General features: G+C 36.5%; 1 protein-coding gene across 1 annotated transcript; it reads right to left on the bottom strand.

Moving 5' to 3' along the window:
• Positions 1 to 245: 245 nt before the first annotated feature.
• Positions 246 to 20,838, bottom strand: hs3st2 (heparan sulfate (glucosamine) 3-O-sulfotransferase 2). The gene is made up of 2 exons (XM_032588664.1): positions 19,917 to 20,838; positions 246 to 1,778 (listed from the first exon to the last, which is right to left on the bottom strand). The coding sequence occupies exons 1-2, from the start codon at positions 20,411 to 20,413 to the stop codon at positions 1,160 to 1,162; spliced, it is 1,116 nt and encodes a 371-aa protein (XP_032444555.1). The 5' UTR covers positions 20,414 to 20,838; the 3' UTR covers positions 246 to 1,159.
• Positions 20,839 to 22,443: the final 1,605 nt, after the last annotated feature.

Here is a 22,443-nt window from a genome sequence, read left to right as displayed (position 1 = left end):
TTCCAATCTCTCTCTTAAAACTTTATGCTGAGTTAGTCCTAACCAGCTCACAGAAATCACTCTGTCATGATCTCGTCAGGCAGAAAGGAGGAGTTACATATGTTCTTTGCTTGTTATTATTCTCGTTTTTGTTTAAGTATCAGAAAGCAGAGTTTCAAAAAAAAAAAAAAAATCAAGATATTTTAGTGCTCTAAAGATTCCAAGCGAGATCGGTGACTGAGTTTTAAACTAGTAGAACAATATCATTAATTTGACATTTTATTTATTGACATAGACATAAATAAAAGGCTACGTCATAGCAACTTTGCAGTCATAGTATTCAGACATTTTTTAACAGTCATGACCAGAGTGTGATTTATAAAATTGTGGAAAAGTGTATAAGATGTTAGATTTCTGAAAATTTGGTCTTATACTTAAAAAGACACCATAAAATGTGTCTTTTCCATGCACCCTTACTGACAAAAAAATATTGCCAATAAATGTTTTTGGTATTTAGGACTTTTATTTTGATGATCACAATAGGAATACAAACACAGAAAAAGTCCACCAAATTCAAACATGTATATAAAAGTTAAAGCAGATCTTTGATTAATTTGTTGTTTCTCACTGTATTTTTCAATTCTGTTTTCCACACTTTATGTCTGCAATAAAAACAAGTTTAACTGCAGAAAAAACTGACTTATTTTATTATTCATCTGACATTTTGAGGCGACTTCATGTGGAGTGCTCATTTTAATAGTAACTACAGCAGATCATTTTCAGAGGAAATAATGAATAAATAAGGAATCTGGATAATAAATATTTAAGCTCCGTCATGGTTGTATGGATGGTGACAGCAAATGGTGGGACAGCTTTGTGACGTTATTTGGTAAATAAGTTGATCCATTAAAATAGATTGAAAAATATTTAATTGGTATGCTGATGGGAAGAAAAATTGTTTGGTATATATTTTATGTATCAATAAATAAATTACACTTCTCCCCAGATGACCCACAGGATAAACCCATATTTATAGATTTATATTCTTAATACCACTTATTGGATCATAGTATGAACTCTGTTTATTACTCAGTTAAATATATTTTAAAGGTATTCTCCGTTAACTTGTTTTCAGAGGTAGGCATTTTTATAAACTGTTCTCTTTTTGTTTAAAGTACATTCAATCCCACTTGAAATCTTGTCCCACAGTCTCATAGAATTTGATGTTAAAAGGTCTATAAAACTCCTGCAGCTGCTCTATGACCTCCTGCTCAATCTGTACATGAGTCCTGCCCTTGGATTTGCCGAGGCATCGAGGTTGGCTGCTGCTTTCGGGCTTCTTTAAACAGGGGAAACCTTTGGTTCGATTGAAGTAGAAGTGCTTGTCCGTGATTATCCGTTTCAGCCCTAGAAAGTCCTGGACACGGCCCATTTCCCCCGCTGGGTCCGTTATCAGCCGCTCACCGCTCACAAAATGCATCTGTGACAGTCGAAAATACTGCAGCCAGTTTTCCAGGTGAAGAATATACATTCCAATTCGAATGGCGTTCCAAGATGTGTCCACAAGACCTAAACTTTGGTTTTTGAAGGCTAACTCTTCGAATGTGGGAATGTCGGGCTTCTTAGATAGAGTCTGAGTATAGTCAGAGATGGCTCTGGTGACAGGGTTTCGTACCACAACAATCAGCTTAGTATCATGAGACATGCTGGAGATGCGGTGAGGTGCCTCTCTGGTCACAAAATAGCTGGGAGTCTTCTCTAGCGTTATCTGGCTGTCGAGTGTGCGTGGCATCAGTCCCCTAGAGAGAGAGAGAAAAAAACGTGAATAAGTTGGAAAGAGCTTTTTTTCCCCTTCTAAGAACATTTCAAAATGCTTTTCTTTTTCTTTCATCGGGGAAATGCTCCAACTGGAACATAAAAACAACACCTGTAACTTTATGCATATTAGAAAGGTTACAAAAAATAATAATAGGCTACAAAACTGAAGAGACAGCTACTAATATCACAATGTACAGTTGGAATTAAAAGTCAAAGTCAAGAAAAAAATATTAAGCCTTCTTGCTTTGACCAAAATGTACACTTATAAAATATGTGGTCAACAAAAATACATGGCATCCTACTAAATATATTAAAAATGTGACAAAATGCATAAAAGTTTAGTATGCCAGAGCAAATTAATGTTGACTATATGAAAGGTGTAAATTGTACACCTTGACGTTGGTTTTATTTTATGAAGCCGTAAACATGCTCATAATAATTTTACTGCTTTTATGAAGTCATGCTAGGTCAGCAGTTCCTCATCATGACTTAGGGGAGTTTGTACAATCAGTCTTCAATTTCATCCTAAGATTGTTCATAGGAGCTTTACGTTGAGCTGCTATTACAGTGTTTATCTGTTTTTTTTATTAATGTTGGCTTATTTCAAATGTATTTCATGTGACTAATTGTAAAAAATAAGGGCATTTTGTAAAATAATCTTGTCTAGTAGAATGTGCAATTTATAAGTCAACCCTGTTTTTTATGAGTGATCAAAAACATTTTAAGCTACTTCAAGCATTTGGGAAGCCAAAGTGCATCTTCATTAGTGAGGACAAAGCTTCCGCATTGCTTAACATGAGGTAAGGTAACATTATTATGAGGACACTGCTGCAAACTTGGAAAATTGCATAAAATACTGGTCTGAACTTTAGAGTGCAAAAACAGGGATTCAGAGAATCACTTTCCGAACTTTCTGACTCCGAGGAACTGCCTTAGATAAATGGATGACAAGTTTTACTCTCGGCCCGGGTCTTGCGTCACCCTTAAATGAGCTAAACTAGATGTCTGCACTTCCAGTTCTGTCTGTCACATTTCTAATATCACATTTGTTCAACCTAGCATCAAGATTCTCTCTTCAGCAAAGCACTATCTATTTTCGTCTGGCACTGTCCTTCAATATTTGGCGGCTGTCACAACTGCATAATGTTCTGATTATTCCAATTCAATCAAATGTATGCTGATGGTTTTCTTCTGAGCATGGATAAGAGAACGAAAACATCTTGCATACATTTTTTTCATGTCTTAGAGTTGAAACTATTCATCATTCAGGTTGGTAAATTCATATGCTTTGCTAAAGTATTTACAACAAATTGAAAATTAATGCAAATAAAATGAAGACAATAACTTGTTTTACATTTTAAACCTATTAAATAAATCTAATAAAATAAAGCTATATGTGAGTCTCAGATTTGCTGTTGAGTTAAAACACAAAAACATCCAAATTTTGGATGAATTTTCAGATACTCAACAGTGACAGGTCAGGTTGTATAATCAAAACATGTATCACAATTACCATCATCATACTGCACCAATAATGGGTCTGCAAGCTTCAGGTAAATGACTGCATTTGTCATGTTCATCAAGGAGAGGTTTCCGTCCAGCTGTAATACTTCATTTTGCTTTGGCACTTTGGTCAATAAAAATTGATTAATAACCAAATGTGTCTAACAGTTTGGAGACCAAATGCTTCATTTACCATTCAGAGACCAGCCATACATTCATAATTCTGTTTTCTCCAGACAGAAATGTGACTCATTTGCATCATTCAGCCCAGAAACTCAGCAATTTAGGAGAAATAGTCTCATGAGTTCTTTTGAAACTGGTTATTAGGTGAATGACATCAGAAGATACAATGTCTAAATTTCTATAGTTACTCTTACAAAATGCAGAGCAGTTTCTTGATTTTAGGTACATTACGACACAGTGCTGATGATAAATAGCACACTTTCTTTATTATTACCAGAGAAAGGGTTCGATTAAAACCTAACCTTTCTCAGAGCTTTCTCTCTCAAGGTAGGGGTAGCCATAGGTTACCGCTAAAGTCTTGGAAATATTGATCCATTTAGTTTTATTTATGATCCCCGAGTTGTTGGCTTGGGTGCCTCAGGGCCACCGGGGAACTATTAATCTTTTATGAGAACGACACCTTTCCGAACAAACAGCTTTGCTACACACGTAGATGCATGCACACCCCCACACACTAGACTTAAAAAAAAAAAGAGTTGCAGCTATATCCAAGATGCTGGATAATCTTCAGAGCCCTTATTTCCGCTGAAGGAAGGATCTTTGATTTCTGACTTGTCAGTTCCATGCATTTTTACTATCTTTAGAAAAAAAAAAAGATCTGTATGTACTGGTTCAAAACTGCAACTTGTCATATTAGAACTCTGAACTGACAACACTCACAGTGAAAGTTCACAAACGCTTTTCAAAATACTACTGCAAGCTGGATTCATGACAGTTACAACTCTTGTCTGTTGACCACATTTCCGAGCATGTCGCATCATTTGCATGAAGATGGTGAGACATTCAGTAAAAAACAAACAAACAAAAAAATAATAATCAATCTGTAGAATAATTCACAAAGATAACAAAGATATTTCATTCAGGTTTGCTATTTTGTTTAAATACAAACTACAACGGTGAGCCTGTCCATCAGGTAAAGTTGCAGTAGCTAGCTTCTCTGGAGTTATTGATTTTTACAGCTGTTCTGTTTGTTTACTCCCAGGGAGTCTTAGTGCCTGATAGATTAAATGACTGCTACACAGAAGATATAAAACACTGATGGAGCTGATAGAACAGACAAACACATTTCAAGGTGAAAAGCCAGTGAGAAATAACTAGATTTTTTTGTAATATAGAAAGCCACTTATTGTTTTTCTTCTAGATACCAGTGCTCTGTTTATATTATTGTGATTAATGCAAGAGTTGAAAGTAGATAATATCGTCAAAGCATTTGTCAAAGTCATTCCCTGATAAAAAATTAATTTGCATTTGGTAATAAGAAGCAAAGCACATGTTGAAAGACGTTAATGTATGCATTACACATTTGGAATCAAAATGCATCTGGATTCCATCTGGAGGCGGTCTGACTCATTTTGACAGGATGGTCTCAAGCTGAATCTGTCAAAGTTGGTAAATTTTCTTAAGAAAAGGCAAATTTTAATATATACATATGATTGTTGCCTAGCAATAGAAGGTCAATGATGTTTTCTCCCACCATCCAAAATCATTCATAAAATGTTAACTGGCCATTTAAAACTGGCAAGTTACAACCAATGATAGGTTTGACTGATGGACTCTTAAGCAGCCACATCTGGAAACTCATAGCGTTTGAATAAATGTTCCCATCAACAACCAACAGCATGTGAGCTTTCATAAATGCAGTCATAATTACAGTGAGAAGAAATGTGAAAAGGAGCTCACAGCGGTTGATATACAGTGCTACTTATAAAATTTGTGTTGGAAAGGAAATAAAGGAGTCTTTATTTCCTTTATTTAACCAGGTGAACCCCATTGAGATCTGGATCTCATTTTCAAGAGGGACCTGGGCAGAAGTCTGCAATACACAGCAACCTGGTTACAAAATAAAACTAATTAATAGATATGCACAAGTGTAAATCAACAGAAAACAATTTAAAAGCAGTGACACTGTTTAATAGAATCTCGTTGCCTCTTTTTAAGAACCGCTCGAAATAAATCCATTGAAATCAGTTCTGACATCTTGAGTTCAGATTGGAGCTCATTCCAGGCTGAAGGAGCCATCACACTGAATGCTTGCTTCCCCTTTCAGTTCGAACACTTGGAACTTGCAAAAGAAAAATGTTATTTACAGTGTAAAGATGGAAAAACATTAATGCCATTTGACGGCTTCTTGGTTTGCTAACGTGTTACTCTTGGCTAAAGTCCAGTGCTTTGTTCTGTGTTTGGAACATCACCACAACCTGTTCAATGTGTGTTCATGGAAGAAACAGAGTGCCAAAAAAGCACCTTGTAGAGGTAGTATTACGTCTTCATGCCAGCTAATGGCACAGCCAGAGCCCGTCTATTATCATTACATCACACTCTTGAGCTGCCTCAGCTGCCATGGTACTTCCAGAAAACACAATGACTCAGCCAGGGTGCATCGAATTGAAAATGGTCTTGTGACATCACATAACTTTCACCATTGGTAGCTAGGGCAGCTTTTACTACTGAGTAAGACTATGGCAAATCCAGGCTTTAACGCCACATAAAGTATAACATCTATGTGTGATAAGGATACAGTTCCAGTATTTAGAAGTAGGCATTTTAGTTAATTAACTTAGCTATTTTCACATTTATTTGGGAAGTTTATCGCTGAAGTTCTTTTTCACCTTGGTTTAATATGATGGTGTGAAAATTACTTTTCTCCCCACAATTATTACTGTTTCACATGCTTGGGCCAGCTTATACCATGGCGGTGTTCTGGAATGGAAAATTAGTTTACGATGAGGAAAACTCAGAGTGGCCTCAAGTTATTACTGATGTGCATGAATGTGAGTGGAACTGACTTTCTTACAACTCTGAAACAAACAATGCTGTTTCATTCAAGAGGAACCTCAAGTGAGTTCAGTTCAGTCTCAGTATTAACTCTGATGTAATGGATAGTGAACAAAAGATGTTCCCTGCTGCATCCTTGTCGATACCAAATTGTGATACCTCTCCTCTTGGTTTGACTATATTGCCTTTGTCTTTGTTTTAAAAGTGTAAAAGTTAAAAGTGTAAGCTGAAGGCATATATACAACTGTAAACTAATAGACTAAACTGATCATTTTACTTATTTAAATTTTTTATGGGCAGAATATACAACCGAGACAACCAAAAAAGGGCTTAATTATTAATAGTTCTGTGATTTCTAACTTCTCAATCCATCATACATATAAGTTGCCACAAGATGTCATAAATTTGCCAGTTTGATGATTTAGAAGTTAGCTTAATTGTTAACACAGAATGTATATGAACAGAAACTTAGTAAGCAATTCACACTTGCTTTGGCATTTACATAAGATGCCAAACACCATGTTACTCATCTGGGGCAATGACATTATTAGGATGTCAACTGGTGAATTACTTTGCAACAGGTATGGAGGTACAGAGTACATGTGTGTAAATGAGAGGAGGAGCACATGTGGAACGGTGATGCTACAGGGAGTAGAAGTGAAGGTTCAGGACTTTAAGTGGCCCAGAGCAACGGAGTGTGTGGAAAAGAGGTGGAGAAGCGTGTGTATGGGTGGAATGGGTGGAGGAATGTGTCAGGTGTGATGTGTCATGAAAGGGTATCAGCAAGAATAAAAGGAAAGGTGAACAAGACAGTAGTGAGACCAGCAATGTTGTTTGATTTAGAGACAGTGCAAATGAGGAAACGCTATGAGGCAGAACTGGAGGGTACAGAGTTCAAGATGTTGAGGTTCTCTCTGAGAGTAACAAGGATGTGTAAGATCAAGAATGAGCACATCAGAGGGACAGCAGGTGTTTTGATTATTTGCAGATAAAGTCAGACAAGCCAAACTGAGATAGTTTAGACGGTTTCAGATGAGAGGCAGTGATTATATCACATGCTGAGTTTGGAACTAACATGGCAGGAAGCCGAGAGGTTGACTAAAAAGGAGATTTAAAGATGTGTGGAAAGATTACATGAAGTTACTTAGCGTGAGAGTTTGTTGTATTATTGGATGCTTGTAGACAAAGTCGATTTGATGTTGCAATCCATGTAAAGGCAAAAACAATGCTTTGCTTTTTATTCAGGCAAATTATAATGACTGAATGAGAGCCGGTTCCTTTAGGAGGTGTCTATCTAGTTCAGAATGTTTAGGTGGTGAACTATGAACATGAATGAATTCTTTTTTGAACATGTACACTAAATTTAAAGCTTCTTTTTGCTAAGGGTAAGCTAGCACAAAACTGGTGTTTGCATATCTAAATATTTTGCATGTCCGGTAGTCAATTCACTCGTTATTTGAATGGTTAAAAACAATTAAAATTCAGCTAGATCTAAAAGCATGGATAAATAGAGCATCCTCATTAAAAAGATTCTAAAAGCATTATGTCCACTAATATTTCACCTGCCGGTTTTTTTTTTTAAAAGGATTAGTTATGTGTAACCACAGGAAAGGAGAAGATGGTGCAATCAAGTGATCAAAGAGGACCAGTCCGTATTTTTGTATTGAAATCAGGGATGCTTTCATGTCAGTGGGAGCAGTCTGGGGCGATGGGTTCCATGTTGTATTGCTGTAATGTTAATGAGGAACACTGAGGGGTGCCTTTAATATCTACAAAATCTTTTTTGATCTGGTATTTGTAGTGACGCCTCATGTTCAGGTTCATTTGTCTAGTTTTAACTAAATTAGCATTCACAACTCACATGGATTTGTGTGACTGACTTTATTAGATGTTTAAGAACTAACAAAGTTTATCACTTGAAGTGGTGCACATAAAAACAGTAAATTAAATGACAAAAATGCATTGCACGGCCCCATTTAATGTCTGCTGGTTATTGAGATAGCCAGAGTCAGTGGGAGAACATGTTATACCTGAGGCAGATTCCTATATCAACCATCAGAAATGTACTTTTTTCTTTTTTTTTTTTCTTTCACTACGCCCTCAAGAAATTAATAACGCTGCACATGCTATCTGAAATGAAAAGATAAAACAGAGTTCCAAATGCTCCAAGTTCTTAGATAATTATAAGCAATTAGAAAACCCACATAGGTATACCCAAAGACTTGCTCCAAGGGTTACTAAAGTTTATAGAAGTTGGAAACACTTGAAATGAAATGAGAAAACCTGTCTTTCTGCCTTGACAAATGGGAAAACTCGTTCACACTCACGTGTCCAGACACACATCTTGATTAACAGACATTTCAGAGAAGTGCCTCGATTGATTACAGCCGTCTCACTCAGAATCAACAGCAAATTTCTTGGGGGTAATTTACAATCTTCTTCACGATTCTTGGCCAAACTTTAAGTCAGGATGCATTACAGACTCGGCCCTGACATTTTAATCCCTCTGGGAAAATGAACTCAAGTGTGAAAGATCTGCTCGATACTGTAAATGAAACCTTCTACTAGGGAACATGGTTGAAAGCTAATTTGTGCAGGATCCTTTACCACTGCAATCGATGTCGTAACTGCAGATTTTTTTTTCTACTTTTTTCAAACCTAAGCAAAGAACAATTAGAGAAAAGTAACAACTGAATCTGTGTAATACCAACAGGCAGCCACTACAAATGGTCTGCTGAAAGATAAAGAACTCTAAAAGATAGAAAAATGCTGTTCTTTTCATTGCATTTTTGATCAGAGTCTCTTTACACTAGGACAGTGCTATATTAGTGTTTATGTTGAATCGTTTTATTTCTTTGTGTGTTTTATGCATCTTATACTGCTGGAATTTTTCCCTTTTAAAGTAAGTTGAGAAATTAATTTATCGTTTTTATTGTGAATATCTTTGGTCAGTGAAGATTGACAAAATGACTGTTACTGCTTGATATGAAAATAATTTTTTTTTTTAAATGTGTAAAATAAATGCTTTCTTGCAGCTTTTTTGTCTTATTTTTGTTGAATTCATAGTAGTCTTTGCCTCTCATTACCTCCCATAATGAAATATTTTCCCTGGAGGCCTTGGTTTTTAGGTTAAAATCAAGTTTCTACAAGAAGAAAATACTCTGCTTTCTCTCCTCATGACTGCATATCACTTACTCTGGTAAAGTCAAGCTAGTAAAAAAGCTAAATCTGCCTAATCTTGACATGTAATATATTAATTAACTATGTACCTAAAGCAAATGTATTTATTATTTTCTTTTTCCAGACCAATAATATCTGAATTGTCTGGTTTTCTCTTCAGCCCTTGAAAAAAGAAAGTATTTACACGTTATTTCGATTTAAAATGAATACCAAGAACCAATGGTCACTTGTATAGGCTTTGTTAATTTCTACTTCAATTAATAAGAAAATATAAGTGCGACATTAAATCTAGAACTATTAACCCGAGGAAAGAGACTGCTTACTCTATTCCAGACAGGTGTATCCTGCTGAAAAACCTCTTCCTCTTAAGAACAGTGCAGTCTCACCAGTGATGCACACTTTCTGAACATGTAAAGGTCAACTTTGACTCATCTCTTTGTGCACAATCAATGAATTTGAATTTATAGCAGCAATACCAAAATGATTTGATCTTAAAACATAGTTTTACATGGTGTCAGTTTAAGAAAGGTTCTCTCTGCTGTTTTCAGCATAACTTGTACATGTCCTGGTGACCATCTAGAGGCAAAACAATCAGAACTGAAAACAAGAACCTTTTCAGATGCTTTTCGTTGAACTTCATGCATAAAAATTATACATGCTTAAATGACAACACCAAATTTTCTTTCAAAACCGACTTATGCTTCACTTACGCTTTTTCTGTTCCCATAATTAGACTTCCTTTACTTTCAACCTTCCATCTTCAATCATGCTTGCATTTTGCTCCTATAAATTCACATTTTATGACTAAACTTTATTGAGTGCAAATGTTATGCAAACATTGATCACCAGATGTACCCTGGTTGGTTAATCACAAAGATTTCTATGGGCAGTGGGCTTTTACTTAATGCCACTTGCCTCTCATGGGACAAAAGCTTAATGTTTGCCATTAAAAAGGTTTGATAATGAACTTTACCCATTAAACAATATTCATTACATTCCATGGTTGTCTGCTCTCTGGGGTAATTTAGCAACAAAACATCAGCACAATAACTTTTAAAGACAAATTCCCCTGGGTTCATATTACCAAAGTACACAATAACATAAAGAGAACTAATGACATCGGTTTGCACTTTATTTGGAATACAGTTATAAGAAGTAATGAACATATGTACCAAATCTTAGAATTCAGCGAGTAAGGATTTAAGTAAGTAGAATTTGAAAACCATGTTTTGAAAACAAGCACAACAATTCTTTTTTGTTGTTGTTTCATTTTAAATTGTAAGCTATTAAAGTAAAATTTTATTTCCTGATAATACTGCTTATGTTATTCATATGATCACACAGATTTGACAATAAGTAAATGTTTGATTTCTATATGATTTTCATTCTTAATCAAGATAACAGTTCAAACTATTAATCCTGACGTGTCATGAAAAGGGAGTTTCAAACAAAGATGGACAACCTGCTGTCCAAACCTACTGACAGTATCCATAACACAGATTCACAGAGCAGAGTAAATGTTCTTGAGCTGGATGACTCTCATGATGTCTGTGGCACCGTACTTCCTAAAAATGGCATCGCCCTCTCTCCTGATATGACAGCATAAATCTTCACTGCTGAGGCTGCTCCATTATTAAACTATCACTCACTTTGATTACAGATGTGATATCTGGTCATTAATCAAAAGTAACAGAAACCTGCCACCTCCAAAAGTCTATTAGGAGTTAACAGTCCAGCAGTCCAGGTGATTACAGCAATCCTGTGCCCATTTCAGCTCAGTGAGGAACAGAGGTGAATGGCAATTTAGCATCACGGGAGCCACACATCTATTTCTCTAATTTAATTGGAGAGAAATTGGCTAAAAATAAAAGGCAGAATGAGCCTGATGTTTCAAGGGACTTTCTTTTTGTCATCAGAAAGCTTCTTAGTCAGATACGTAAATCAAAAGTTTGACAACGCAGTGACGGAGAGGCACAAAAGTAAAAAAAAGAAAAAGAGAAAGAAATCTACATTGAACAAGATCCTATTTAACTGCTGTCATTTCAACTTAGGACTCTCCTCAAATAAGAATTACTCATGGTTTGGCCTGCAAAGGGAAATGACTGACACTTGCTCTCCTTGAGCAATAACACGTTCAATTGAACTGAGCTCTGAGCTGTCACATTAACATGTGGCAAGGCAAAATATCTACAGACACTGAAATAGAGAAGCCTTTGAAATCCAAACATTTACAAATGAGTGTTAGTGCTTCTTCTGAGACTTTTCTTTATCTTTTTAATAATACAGAACACATAAGATCATGGCCAAAGCAAGAATATTCTGCTGGGTGAAAATGCCATTAATTTTTCAACAGTTTTTAGAATTTTGTGGTGAATAACGTTAGGCTGAAAACACAGCTTAATTTTTCTCATTATTCTAATGGTGTCAGTCAGTGATAGTCATGACAACTTGCCTTGTAAAACCCTCTTCTCTTTAGTTTTGGAATTTTGTGTGCAGCTTTACTGCAGCATCTTAGCCGATACAAATGGAAAGATAAACACAGAAAAGCCTTCAGCAGCTCTTTCAGGTTTTATAGTAAAGCCTCCAGCAATGTGACAGTCAAGGATATTTATATATAGGGAGCAGACAAATTGCATATCTTTAGAACATTTCATTCTCGGATGGTGGAAAAGTACAAAAGAGAGCAGAAAGTTGAGGCAGAGGAGGAACAACTCAGACAGGATTTGATCCTTGGTCAATAGACATGCACTGAGTCTGACAAGAGGGGAAGGTTAACAAGCTGAAGATCTCCCAAAGGGAACTAAGAATGGCAAAGTACTAAATATATCCACAGAGACATTGTCTGTAAAGGCATGTTCTTTTATATTTCTGTGACCAAACAGAAACAGCTTGAAATTAACCTGAAGCTGTTAAATACATGAATAAACATGCATTAATGTACACCATCAATACCTAACACTTACAAGAAACATTTAATCTACATATAAGTAGGAAAGTAATAACAATATTCTCTCAAGTTTAAAGAAGACGGTCAGACAAAAATAACAACTAAACAAGCAATAATGGGGATGAAAATCACTTGTTGACAATAGGAAACAGATTAAATTCACAACATTTTTTAGAGCCACATTACCCCATTTGCTGTCCCAAATGTGCACACATCAGCTTGGGGAAAATTAGGGTTAAGTGCCTTGCCCAGGGCATGTCAACATGTGGCAGAAGGAAGCTGAAATCAAGCCAAACACTATTTGATTTCAAAGCAACTGCTCTGCCCAAAATGCCATTGTTGCCCCAGAATTGGCAGACTCAAGATAATAGAAAAGCTACAAAAAATGACTCGTTATTTGTAGAATCCAATCGCTGAGACCAAAACCTTGAAGCAGATGGTAAATCAAAGACAACTATATAAGGTGCAACTCCATAACCCAAGACTGAGGTTAGAGTTTGCACAGGCTCACCAAAATTAGATACTGTAATACCAATTTTAGAAAAACTGTACTTGGTCCCTCAAGTCTCAATTTAAGCTGCAACATTCAGAATTTGGTGTAAAAACATGAACGTTTTTCACGATGATGTGAGGGGATAGTTTTTAGAACAGTTTTGACCCCTAGTGGGGAATAAAAGGCTGGCACAAAGTTTGATGTTACTTTTTTCTGTATTCACTTAAAAATAAAAGTGGCTTACAATGAGATACACATCATTATATGAAGATTAGTGACATATATCGCCTAAAGAAAGAATAATTAGGCCCGAGCAGCAAAGCGCTGCGAAGGCCTATCGTTTTTCACTTTATTACTTTCTGCTACTAAAATAATATATTGGTTATCAACATTATAATACTGTTATCTATAACATTCATTTACATTCTGATACACTGAGGTATAAAGAGAACAGTTTTGTGTCTTGTCAGTGTTTCAAATCAGATGTAAGCTGAAGTGGAAAACAACAATGTAGCATAAATACCTACAGAATGTAACAAAAGGTTTTAGTTAAACATTCTCGTTGTGCAGAAAATTCCTTTTTGTCATTCTGCTTTTTAGTGTCTAACAAGCTTATATTAGCTGGTTAATTGAATTGGTTTATCTGCCCAGACAGCGAATCCGCAGTATGCTGCTCAACAGATGTATTACCTTAAATATCAGTAATAGCTCATGCTCTTTTAATTTTAATCCACAACTTCCCAGCTAGTCCAATTTCCTTCTTCTGAACAAGAGAAATGTGCATGAATCTCAGGAAATGTACTGAAACATTTAAAGGGGAAGCAGGACAGACAAACTCTGCTTTCTGTAGCTTTAGAAAACTCTGGTCATGTAGACATCAATGTAATCTAAAAATCACAAAAAGGATTTTATAATACAGGAATCTTAGGAGGGTATGTTTTTGAAGCCATAACTTTTTGAACTACTAACTTCATAGGCAGAAATGCATTATGAAACTACAGTGCATGAAATAAATGCAGTGGTTCGGTATTAATGGATTCACCTTCAGGATTTTTCTGTGGACTGTAAATACTCCAATTATTTGCAGAAAATCTACCAATTTTTTCTATACAGCATAACTAAAATATTCGGGGACAAAAATTTCGCTAGAAAAGCAGAAACACATGTAGCAGCAATACTATTTGACACACTATTAGCTGGTGTTTGCAAAGCAGCCAATGCAGAAGCACCATTAATTTCCCTTGCTGTACCAACAAAAAGGAAAATAAAGAAGACTAGGTGTTAGCTTCTCCTGTAGCACTAAGATGGTTTCTGCTGTTCATTTGGTGTTTATACAGTGTTTATACTATTAAAGCAGTCAATATTTGCATCTACTTCCCCAAGTCCACACAAATACACTATGCAGCTTTACTAGAAAATTACTGAGAGCATAAGACCAACACATCTTAATGTTAATCTGGCATGATAGCATTGCAAGATTTATCTATGACTGCTTGTATTTTATTTTGACATAATACAGCTGCTTTTCAGTGTGCAATTTTGTCCTTAGCACTTAGCTCAGTTCAGTTATTATTACATTATCTTGGGATCTAAAGCTCCTGCACCACTCAAGCTAGTTGCAGAGATATATGTTCAAACTGGCTACTTTAACTAGGGGTGGTGTACAAGGGTGCAGGCATTAAATAATGAGCAGCAGGTCTCAGTCTTGAATCTTTGGAAAAATGTCTTTTGAGTTGTTTTGTAATTAATGGTAACAAGTGCATGTCGAAGACTGGAATGGAGTGAAGACAGCTCATTAATAATGCAGAGTTATGTCTCACCATCGCTCACTCTATAATGTGCGGTTTTCTACGCTAACTGAGAACCAATCGGCTTTCTATCCTCATCAACCTTCTGATGGTACTGTTCCAGCGCACCCTGCCTCCCCAAGCCAATTAATGTGGACGTTTGGAATATTTGCAGCTGCATCCTCTCATACAATTTCGACACTTCTCTAAGAAGTAACTGCAAGTGCTATAGACTTCTGTAAAATCAATAGAGCTGAGATGCCCTTTTAAGTCTTGATGGTGTATGGCAATGTGTTTTTGTTTGATTTTTATGATTCTGCAGAGAATGGAAAAAGCAGAGGGAAAAGAGTAAGGAAATTGGTGGCAGAGGAATGTCTTTTTCATCAGGTCCTTTATCGTTGTGTGAATACCCGCACACAAAATAAATGAGGCCATGCGTGTGTTCTCTTCAGGAGCCACGGTAATGAACACTGCACCATTTTTCTTCTGAGCCTAAATGGTCTGTCACATGCTTAATGTAACAAGACAGACTGTGCAGAATAACTGGACAGTACACTGAAACTCTAGGCGAGTTAATTTGGTGTTCCAGTTTGTAGATTTCTGCCTGACTCTAAAGGACACATACATTGATGTATATTGAAAATCATAACGGACTCACTTTGAGTTGGTAAGATTAAGATTACGGTGATGGTTACTTGGTATTTGGAAGATGGTGGCAGAAATGTGTGAAAAAAGCAAAATGTGAATAATTTCTCCAGCATTTTGTAAAATACTCCATTCAAAATTATTTATTTGATCAAGGACATCAACAAGGCAACATAAAATTAATTAGTTGTCGTCTCTTGGAACTGAGTAGATGGTGGATACCATCAAATATGTCTGAAGAAAAGATTTGCTAAACAGAAGAAATGGGTGTAAAAAGTCACAATTTAATGTTTTTCTGAACAGAAAAAAAAAACAAAAAACTAACCAGACTGGAATATTAAAAAAATAAGATTTTTACTTTTATGTTGCAAGTTAAAGGTGCAAAACACAACTGTAAAGACAGCTGCTGAGTATTTTTTCAATATTTCATAATTCTGTGGAACCAGTGCTACTAAAAATACTCTCCAGGCTAAGCTGCCTCTGAAACACTATATTTTAAGGGAGACATGACTACGGACACAGTTTTTACGACGGATCCTTGTTGTAACCTTGAGAGTGGAACATCATTCTAGAGGGAACCTAAACTGGCAGTGCAGATGCTACAGACTAACATCATGTTAAAAGAAGGTTACACAGTAAAAACAATTGCATATTTTAAGAATTAAGCATTTTCAAAAGACCTAGTGTCCACATAGTATAGTAAATGAAAATAACTCTTAAATAAATACGTTATAGCTGCCATTTCCCAAATTATAATTGTTGTGCAACAGTGCTTGTTATGGCTTTTGTGGGCGCACCGGTTAATTTGATCAACACATTACCCAGCAAACACAAGCATTAATGTGCATGGTTACATTCAGCTGTGTTAAAAAATAATCTAAATAAAGAACAGTTGTGTTTTTTGTATATGTGTATACAATATATTTTTATTTTTTTAAGTGTTGGTGCTTTGTTTGCATTCTCCTCTGTTATCACCAATCGTTAACTTACCAACAATAAAAAGATATCTAACTCTTTTATTTTCTGAGTTGCAACCAGAGTTGCACTGAGAAGTAGTTAGTATCATGAGATGAGCTGATGTGCAGTTTCACCAGGTGTTTGCTAATTGCTACTGGCTAGTTTGAAGGAACTGAGGGGGGGAGGGTGCTCTGTGAGACGGGAGCTCAGAAACTCGGAAACTGCAGCTCAGACAAGGAGTTGTGTCTCGAAGGTGGCGCTAGGTCCAACCAGGGATCCTGAAACAATCAAGGTAACACTCCAGGTATGTTCTTGTTGAAGGACTAAAAACAAACACAAAAAGTTGATTTTACATAATATTACCCCTTTAAACTACAACGATTTTACATGTTATCTAAAACTTTCTGCGTGTTTTATAAGGTGTGCAAAATTTACTCAAGAAAGATGTATAATTTGACATATACACTGCAACCACTCAGTCTGACATTAACAGTTCAGTAAACTGGATTTTACAACAGGCTGTGGTTTGTGTAGCAATATCAAAGATAGTACTGTGTTTTTGTAGGTCCAGTAGTTGGTTTAATATTAACTTCCTGCTGCACATAATAGATGTATGACTAATGATAACCTCTTTTATACCGTGTTGTTTTCTTCATAAATCGACAACAAACTTATCAAACGCTGCTTAAAAAGAGTAAGTGGCCCACTATAATAAGAAAAGCCACACATTAACTCAAAGGAAAAAAGAAGTGTATATGGAGGAGGGAATTATTTTAGAGAGACAAACTACTCAGTCTTATTCTTGACAGTCTGGTTTGTGTATGTACACCAACCATAAGCAACTGTAAGCAACTTGTCAGGTTTACAATTCCCTGCATCAGATTTCTGTCACACAAGTAGCTGATAATAAAAACTGAATTGAAAGAATAGTTTGCTAACTGTTGAAATGGATCCTGTTTGTCACTTTTCAGGCCAGAAACAGTCAATTTAATGCCAGAATGCCCCTCATATAAAAAAATGGACCAATAATGAAGGAAATATGAGGTTCGATAAAAGCTGAAACTTTACTTCTTTTATGTACAGTGACAACAATGTTCCACTCTATCACACCGCTGTGCCTTTTGAACTTGATGATTCCCCTGTTGGCGTTTGTCTCTATTGCCTTGTTAATGTACAAGCATCTCTAAGTTTAGAAAAGCTTTACATTTCTCCAACCCTTTTGTGTCTGTAGCAGATACACAAGCAAATGTGTTGTTAGTTTGTCTACCAATCCTGAATGCATTGGTGCAATTTGTTTTCCCACAGTAATGTAGGCTGCAAATGGTTTCTTTAACCATCAAAGAGACTGGTTAAAGAAACCAGTCTCTTTGATGGCTGGTTTTTAGCATTTTGTACTGCTGATCTGACAATAAAAGTTTAAACAATTTGTGTCCTGGATGTGTGGGGTCTGCAGTCACGTTAGCTGCTCTTTTCCAGTCCCTGTATAAGTCCTGGGTGGAGGAAAGGTCGACCATGATAGTCCTATCTGCAGACATAATTGTTACAGTTTAGACCTGTTGTCTTTTATGGATGAGTAGCAGCAGAAAAAATTACATATGACTACCTAGAATATCCAGCAATTGATCTATGCATCCATTGCCAATTCATCCTGATGGATTGAAGGGGAGGATAGACTGGTGTCACCAGTGGTCACCCTGGATTGGTTGCTGAAACCAATCCAGGTTTTAGTAACATGTGTTTCTACCTTATTTATGCTGTCTGTTCTTGAATAGTTACCACTATTATAATCATTTCAGATGAACACATTGTGTTGTAAAAGTACAACACAATGTGGGAGCTGTAGAAGTTCAACTAGGGACAGCTAAAGTGCCTGATTATCAACAGGTCTGCTTGTTTGCACCCATTAGTAATATGCATTTTTCTGCTGCTTTGGCCAGTATTAAAGTGAGCTGGATGAGTCTGTGTTCATTGTGCAATTTTGAAATGCCACCCACAAAACTAGATTGCTGCAATTTCTGCCTTGTATTTAGTTAATTGCCCGGATTCTAGTTAAGATTCATGTCAGAAATGCCAGAAATTCCTTAACAACACGAACATGACAGAATACCCACAGACCAAATGTTATTTTGGTCTGTTGGTTATTTATTTGACTATGTTAAGAGTAAAATCTATTCATATTAGCATAGAAATACTTTGGTATCTGTACAAAATATGCACGTGTGTGTCATTCTGACACAACATAAACTCCCTGAATTTTAGAGTGTAAGTCCACATTTTTTCTTTTTACTAGAAACCTTGTTCTTATTTTCCTCTATGGTGTGTGTGTAAACTAATTAATTAAAAACGTGCTGTCTTCAGGTTCAAGAGCTGGTGTGTCTCAGGATTTCAGAATATCATAGAAGTGTAATCAAATTATTTCTGTAATTTGATTGCTGGAATATTAAATAGATTCATCACACATGAAATAATACTTGTCAACTGTTTAGTACTAGAAATGTTGACGATTACGGCCTACAGCCAATGAAAACCTCAAATTATGTTTTTCAATAATATTTAAAACTACAGGAGAACAATTAACAATATTTTATGATACCAAAATGTTTATTCACTTGAGAATGTGTCTGGAGCTTCACAGTAAATCCATTCAATACTTGCTCAGGAATGTTTTAACATAAGTTACTGCATCAATATCATGTAGCATAAGAACAAGCAGATTGTGACTCTGCTAAGATGTTAAGGAAGCTATAGTTTCCTAGGCTCTTCAGGTGGTCTAGATTTTTGGATCTGATGTCTCTCAATCTCCACTTGAAAACACTCCACAGTTTCTCTGTTGGGTTTATTTCAAGGGTTTACATCCCAAATCATCACTGACATTGGAAACTTCACACTGGACCTAAACCAACTTGAATTATGTGCTTCTTCACTCTTCCTCCTGATTCTGGGACCTTAATTACTTAATTTTAAAAAATCCTTTCACCTGAAATGAAGACTGTACTACAGAGCAACATTCTCATCCTTTTTGTGCTTAGTCCAGGTAAAATGCTTATGACATTGCCCCTCACTCTGGAGGAGCTATCCCTGGTGGATGCACATGTTCTTGTAACCAGATAATGACCAATGATATGCTATCTACATGCAAAACAAGAAGAAAAGTACATGTAGCTGAGGATCTGATTTTTTGTACTTTGTCATCTCCATATGTAAAAAGCCAAAATGATCATATTTGGTCTGGGTGAAGCATGGAAGGCACATTGGGGGATACTTTAGTCAGCTGTGACACTGGATTGAAATTAACTGCACCATTCTAACTTAACCTTCAGGACATAAAGCTCTGCTGACTTAACACAGCGATATTGAACTTTGCCATATGTATGTGTGACTGAGGAACTTTGTGTCTGATGTGAGTTCCATGGCTTTTGGAGTGGAGAACGATTTAAAAATGTTGGAAGTGCCTTTAAGTTTGCTTTGCAGATGGAGCACTTGGAATTATAATCAGACCATAAAAGCATGTAAGACTAAAGACAAAGAAAAAACAGAACATGTGCAGAAAGACTAAATTGTTCACATTTCATTTTCAAATTTTTCTCACCTGTACCAATCCAGCCCTCTGTCGTAGTTTCTGTCAAAAAAGTGCGGTTCTGTTCCGAGTGCGCGCACATCTGGATGTATCCGGATGAACTCCAGCACCGCCCTGGTTCCCCCTTTTTTTACGCCTACTATTAACGCATTGGGCAGCTTCTTGTTCCCATATTTTTGCGCAACACTCATGTTTTTAAAATTCGCATCTGTCCCGTGAGCACCAGGCGGACCTTGCGCTTTGCTCTGGTCCCGGGGATCACTGGATCCTCGCTGAAAAGCCGACCTGACATTCAGCGAAGCACAATTGTCCAGCTTCCCAAGAAGTTTCTTCCCTCCTGCGTTTTTGCTCGGCGGGCAGCGTTTCCCGTCGTAAGTCTGGTTTGTCATGACTGCGCCGCGATAGAAAATAATATTGTAGCATAAGTACGCACAGGATAGGGACAAAGTAAATATGAAGGCGAATCTAGCGCTGACTCTATTCGCAGATGTGAGGAGCCTTTGCGCCATGTCTCCATGGGTTCAAAGTGCTGCATGATTCTCCATCGGAGTTTTCCTCTCCAGTCGGTCTGCGGTGAGAACCTGGTGAGAAGTGGACAGATTCCAAAGTGAGACAGAGCAGCGCATGTGGACAGGGATGTTTTTTTCCTGGCACCAGCTGTGAATTTGTCCTGCTGACTGATGAAGTGATTGAAAACTTGGCTCCGCAGAGGAAATGGGGTCAGTCCTCATCGAAAGTAGCTCCCTTCGAAAAACTTGCGCGGAACCATCGGTCTTGAAACGCATAGCCTACAAGAGAAGATTTTTTTATGTTCATCATAATCCTCCTAGTCATCTTTTTTGAGTGAGAAAAAAGGAAAAGATCGATTGCGTCTCAGTGCGCCCGAAACTCTCACCAGCGCAATCTTTCTGCGCGCCTCTGGGGGGATTTCAGTGCTCATCCCTCCTCTTTCTCTCATTCTGAAGTTGCGAAGTTATAGACACTCCCACCACCTAGTATAAATATTTAATCAACATTCTGACGTCACAATATCATAAATCTTTTGGCGTTCTCTTTTTTTTAAGAAACATGCCGATTTTCCTGAAAATATCTGGGCGTAGAGATTTTGCCATTGGGGCCAGAGTATACGTGATTAAAAGTTTAATAAACAAACGACTTTAAAACACATCTGTGATATCCCGCTATAAAAACGGTATGTGATGCTTGCACTTTCCTATGGCATAGCTTATAAACCTGGTAAAACAAACATTTTTAAAATTCAACTTTGAGATGTAAATGTTTCCAATTTATTTACAATTTGTGTTGTAATTGAATTTCTGATATTTTACTACTATTGTTAACTTTATATTAGTTTCTACAGACCGTTAATTAGTAAAAACACCAATTTAACTTACCTGTGTCTGTCAAAAAAATCCGCAGACTAATATGGCATCTAATTTCTGCTGTGTAGCTTAATCCATGTTTGCTTTTCACTTGAAACAGAATGATTCATCAAGCTTCAGAGGTATCCTCATGTTGATAAAAAAAAGTTTGACACACATGGGTATTACTAGCCTTAGAAAGTCAAGATCACATTTGATCTTCTGTTTTGCTATGATGCGAGGTGGATGCAGACTGGAATGCAAAGTTTTCAGCTCCTTTACTCCCGTGGTTAGGATTTAACTTTGAGAGAATATTAACTTCATTGACAGCACGGTGCCCTCTCTGCATTTTATTGGCAACTCTGGTTAACATATATATAAAAAATAATATAAACTACAATAAAACCTTTAAAAAATTTGTTTTAGCTCTGTAACCTCGATTAATTTTTAAAAGAGAAAAGCTGATGCATATGGGATTCTTTTCTATTATATAAACCCATTTTACCAATAGAACATTTTTGGCCATGACGATAGATGGTGTGTCATGGAATGCATAATGTATAATGTGAAATACTTGCTAGATGTTTGTGTTGCAAGAAAAGCTCCTAATTTTTTTTTAAGTTGCGGTTCTCTGTGATAGTTTCTACTGCAGGAAGTTTTTATGAGACATGACAGTTTCAGGGCAGCAAACTGACTCTCAAGCTTTGCTTTTTGTTCTCATTCCAGCAAAAGAAACCATATTCTATATTTAAAAATCATCCCATATATAAATCTAGTAGTGTTAAATAGATGCTACATAAGAAAAGCATTCAGCTAACTTTAAAAGTAGGTATCCTATTGTGCTGGACTCTGACTGCTGTGTCCTAATTAGCATCACATTGCTATACTGTCATTTGAGCGTGGTGCTACTGCCAGCTGGACTTTAGCTAAAACTCATGTTTCCTGCAGGGAAATTTGTCTTGGGTGATTCACACACGCTTTGAATTTTAGAGTTCTCATAAACCACAAAGAATAAGTAACCCTGCTAAGCAGTATGTATTATCATATTTCTCTTTCACGTCACTAATACAGCAAATTATATCAGTATGTTTCACTTCTCCTTTACTTTATTACTGCTGAAAAAGAGTAGGATCACATTTGCACTGTGATTTAGGAACCCAAAATCATTAAAATATTCC

This window comes from Xiphophorus hellerii, chromosome 16 (genome assembly GCF_003331165.1).
Source record: "Xiphophorus hellerii strain 12219 chromosome 16, Xiphophorus_hellerii-4.1, whole genome shotgun sequence".
Taxonomy (NCBI): Eukaryota; Metazoa; Chordata; class Actinopteri; order Cyprinodontiformes; family Poeciliidae; genus Xiphophorus; species Xiphophorus hellerii.
This window is presented reverse-complemented; position numbering and strand designations above follow the sequence as displayed.